At 42.3% G+C, this 4881-nt stretch overlaps 1 protein-coding gene across 1 annotated transcript; it reads right to left on the bottom strand.

The window, feature by feature from the left end:
• Positions 1–1414: 1414 nt before the first annotated feature.
• Positions 1415–4486, bottom strand: LOC148011339 (uncharacterized). Its single transcript, XM_087670742.1, has one exon. It carries the CDS (start codon positions 4135–4137, stop codon positions 2359–2361), a length of 1779 nt encoding a protein of 592 aa, XP_087526868.1. The 5' UTR covers positions 4138–4486; the 3' UTR covers positions 1415–2358.
• Positions 4487–4881: the final 395 nt, after the last annotated feature.

The following is a 4881-nucleotide window of genomic DNA, read 5'->3' as shown; positions in this document are numbered from 1 at the left end:
ATGTAATTTTTATTTTCAAAGGTTTTTTGAATAAGGGTATGCACAAGTGGATTGCCTCCATGACCACCCCCCAAAAAAAGGACATTGGTAAAGGCAAGGAATCCAGGTGGATGCTACTCAATACGTTGGCCGAAGGTTAAGTGGTGAGGCAGCCACTATGGAACATTGGCAACTTGTGGGTTATGGAGACTTTAGATATCCCAGGCTAGACTTAGGATGGAGATGGAAAACCTCCGTGTCCTAATGTTTGTGGATGTTAAAAGACCTTATTCTAAAAAAAGGATGGATTATGTATTGTGTCTATGAAACTTGAACATAAGTACCTAAGTATTTGGATACGAGTCCTAGTGTAAGAGACAAAACGCTAGATTAGCATTACATCCTAGAGAAGGTGCACATAAATAAATTATTATTATTATCTTCTAAAGACTATTAGATCTTGTCTTTATAGTTGTACATAAAATTATGCAAACAAACCTCCTACTAATAGGATTAATTTAAAAAGTTATTTTAATATATTACATTAATTGTGCTAGGCAATTAAATAATTTAAAAACCCCATCTTAAAATTGAGCTAAACATTTACTTTAAAAAAGCTAAACTCATGATGTTTTAGAAAAGAGTTGGACGATGATTGTTCTTTAAAAAAAAAAAACTTTGACCCAACCTTGTATTGTTTTAGAAAGCCAAGGTGAGATTTTGTCTTCCAGGTGAAGGGGTTGGCATGTTTAACTCCCCCTCGTTTCTTACCCTCTCAAACCAAGTTCAACATGAGTCTACCTCAATTTAGGTTGATTTGCATAAGCAACTGCTCAACAATTGACACTAGATAAACCATTAGAAAACTATAGTACAATTTAGAAACCTTAAAACCAAGTCTATCTTTGTGGGCACGAATCAAAGCCCTCTTTGTGAGATAGACTCAAGTAAGCCCAAGTAACAATGTCTACAATATTCCAAGGAAATTCCAAAACAACGTCGTCTAAGAGTATCTCTTGATGGGCTACCCAAATTGTGTCATGAAGGGAGTCATGAAGGGAGTGTTTGACAAACACATTACAAAATTGCTTTAGTTGTGTTAGCATTGCCCCTTGAGAGCATGCCATTGTAATGGTTGATGTGCAATCTTGGATAGAGCAATACCTCAAATTAATTAAAGCTCACAAATACAAATGGCAATTGTATCTTCCCCTCCTTTTTCTCTTTGTATTTCTTTTTCACAATCACTCATGTGCAAGTAACAAGTGAATTAACACATCATTAGGAGTTGCTTATTAAAAGCTAACTTTCAATTTACCTCTCTTGGACAACACTAATGGGCTAAAACTGCACACACCTCACATTTGGAAAATATGTAAAACCGTTGCCTAATTTAAGCACATGGAATTTATGGAGTAACATAGGAGCAAGACAAATGGCATCTCCATTCATCTGCTCAACACACTGAATCTGCAACCTATGCATCAACACAATCCACACATGCAAATTTACTGTTCTTGTAAAATGAACTGTCCCCTGTAATTCAACAAAGGCACCCAATGTTAGTGCCCCCTGTGACTTTAAACACAGACGATATCTGTCTATATTGGGATGCTCAGACAATGCTGCCAGCCTCTGTGCCCTCATGAAAATCTTTATGAAAAGGCCTGAGTATCCATATGCCAAATTTTACGTCATGAAATGCCATATTCACAAAGTGCTTGCAAACCAATACAGCCAGGCTATCACAGATGTGCGGTTTGCAAGAAATTAGAATGTTACATTTATCAACTACCACAGCACAACAATGAGCAACACAACAAAAGGCGACAGTTATTCACACCTGAAACACCACCTCAAGCATTGACAGATGATACTTCAGTTAAGCTATAGGATTGGAAACTTCCAGACTTTTGATGGTTTCTTCTCACCCACCTCACCTACTATCTAAATGCTACAGGTATCTGGAATGCAAGTTTCCACATGATTTTAACCATGAAGGGACAAAGCTTCAACTCATGTTCAGGTTGTTTCATTGACACTGAAAGGGTCAGGAGGACACTACTCAGACACCAAGAACAGAACCACCAGAACTTTTATCGACAACCTCAAGCAAACCACAGCTGAGTGTGTGAATAAAGACCTCCCACCACCAAGAAGGATGAAACTATATTTCTAGGATGAACAAAGACCTCCAATTTGCGAGATCAAAATTCCTATAATCTCATCAGGAAGGCAGTAGCTACTGTACAAATGGAAGAAAACCAAGGTCTTCAATTTGGAAGACCAACTCTCCAAACAGCCAAAGGCTAACAACATAATCGTCATCCATGCTCTTGATTAACATGGCCTCTTTCTTTCAGAACAGTGCAGTGGCTGTCAAACCTGGAAACATCCAAGCTTTGCAAGCAAGTACCCTCTTGCCTGAAGCCGCTTCTGCAGCTTGAAGAGGATTAAAACGCAACAAGAAGCTGTGCATACAGCAATGACTCGTCCATAAAGCAGACCAGAAAGGATGAACAGAAGTACTATTTTTGGCTTAAGTGTTGCTGTTGCGATTCCCTTTCCTTCTGCAGACACCATTCCTTTACACAAACTGAAATCCATATTTTCAAGTCTACTTGTTGATGAGGAAATCACATGATCAGCCTCAGACAAGGCCACATCAATCCTGGGCAATGATCTGCTTCTAGTAGCCTTTTGTTTTGCTGGTACAGACAGTCGGCCCTGAGCAGGTATGGTTGAGCTTCTGAAAAAACACCTTGTATTCAATTTATGCTCTTGCATGCCACAATGATTTCCTTGATCAAAGACATGAACTGGCTTTCGTCTGAACTGTATGATTTCTGCTTGCTTAGAAAGCCCTAACCTTGACGTCAGCATGGACAAAAGATGGCAAATTATGGTGATAAGCACTGCAAGTTCTTTGCCTATGTAGAATGCGCACAAACAAAGGATGGTTAAAACAGCTAGTTTTGCCCCTTGTTTCAAAGAGCTATTGTAGATCTTCTTCATCTCTGGAGAATTTGTGGAGGACAAATGCTGAGAAAGCTCAGCACCAACATGGTGTTTCTGAGAAAGCTCAGCACCAACATGGTGTTTCTTCTCCCTTGACACAGAAGGAAGCAGATCATTAAGATCTGTGCCAGCCCTTCCATTCTGCTCCTTCATCTTCTCTGCAAAAATCGGCCCACACTGCTCTTTCTGGAACTCTTTTGCATGCAAGTCAGGAAGGCAAGCATGCCTCTTTTCACATATCCGTGTTTCAAAAAGCTCCACAGATCTTTCAGAAACCCGAGAAGGCATGTCCAAGTTGCTTTCTGCAACTTGATATGCCCGAGTAGGCTCTCCAGTGTTAGACAAAGGCCGAGATGGCATATGGCTCATCTTCTTTGCCAGTGTATCTGCATCAAGCATGTGTGCGTACCTCGTGGGGAGCAAAGAACTTATCCTTGCAATCTTTTCCCTGACGAGATCCGATTGGCATAGTTCAGCGGAGCTTGCAGATAGCCAAGAGGTCAAACGACTCTTCTTTTTCTTCAGCGTGTCCGATTCAGGCATCTCAACAGATCCTCTGGACGTGGAGCTGACCTTATCTCCCACCATGGCTGTTTGGGCAATCTCCCCCGTTGGTGCAGAAAGCTGTGATCGGACAAGGGTCTTCTTCTTCTTGACTGGATTGACAGAAGGGATATCTGCACGTTTTAAAGGAGCCATCTCTGCACATTCTGCAGGCACTGTGTTGGGGCTTCGCAGATCCATCCATGGAGCCAATTGAGTCATGCGCTGCCTTATTTTCTTCTTCCTGGTCAAGGGGGGTGCATCGGGCATAGCGGGAGGCTGCGAGGAAGGCACAAAACAATAAGAAGGATCCTGAAAGGAGGGCTCCTTACCGTCTGTGACATCATATTTCGTGGGATGTGCTTCTGCAGGAGGATTGGTGATGGTGGATGTTGCAGCGCTCTTGTGGCAAGAAGATGAAGACGACGATATAGACGCGGGGACGGGGAAGAGAGGGAAGTTTATGAAGTCTACCGGAAGGTTTTGATGCAGGGACTTGCGCTTGCTCTTGATCTCACCCACGATCCGGCTGAGCTTGCTCCATGAAGGGAAGAAATCATGGCTTTGGCCAGACCTGCGCTTTGAGGGAATAGACATGCTTCCTTTCTCTTTTTCTTCTTCTTCTTCTTCGTCTTCTTCTTCTTCTTCGGTAATCTATGGAGACTTAGACTGAGAAGCTCTCAAGAACTCATGGTTTCTACCAGGCCACCGCTTTGAGGAAAGAGACATTCTTCCTGTCCCGTCCTTTCTTCTCCTTCTTCTTCTTCTTCTTCTTCTTCTATGCTCTATCGAGCCTCAGCCATGGTACCTCTCGATCTCATTCTGCGTGTGGAAGATGTGCTCCTCTCTCTCTCTGTCTCTGTCTCTCTCTCTCTCACGCGCGCAAGCCCCTTGCCCTTCCCCTCTCTCTCTCTCGCCCCACCCTCCCTCTCTCTGTCTTACGCGTGTCTGTGTCTGTTGCGCGCGTTGAATTTGTGTGCTGTGTCAAAACCGAAACTTGGCAAAAGGTACAATAAAATATCACCGTGGTTGACACTATGCTATTACTCTGTAACCTTAGCCCGCAGGCCTCGTAACCTTAGGCTTTGAAAAAAAAAGACTGTTTTTCCCGTGGAATTGGGAAAGCGGTTCTAGCTCTAAGATATACAATTAGTCATACCCTAAACCAACACAGATAAATAAATAGAGTATAATAAGGCATTCGAGAAAACCATGTCAAAGAAAGTTCCTTTGGCAAAATGGCCTCATAAGGCCTTTTGCTCATAAAGCTCATCTATTCGTGCAATGCAGTGCAACGGATAGTCATTAAATATAAGCCCCTTAAAGCTCCAAACCTTACCC

The sequence above is a fragment of the Lygodium microphyllum genome, chromosome 28 (assembly GCF_053477565.2).
Source record: "Lygodium microphyllum isolate KBCC chromosome 28, Lygodium_microphyllum_v1.1.10, whole genome shotgun sequence".
NCBI classification, from domain to species: Eukaryota; Viridiplantae; Streptophyta; class Polypodiopsida; order Schizaeales; family Lygodiaceae; genus Lygodium; species Lygodium microphyllum.
The sequence above is the reverse complement of the archived record's forward strand: the minus strand, read 5'-3'. Positions and strand labels throughout refer to the sequence as shown.

Bases quoted from the DNA above. Each gene is read 5' to 3' on its own strand.
- LOC148011339 (XM_087670742.1), bottom strand. From the start codon at position 4,137: ATGTCTATTCCCTCAAAGCGCAGGTCTGGCCAAAGCCATGATTTCTTC.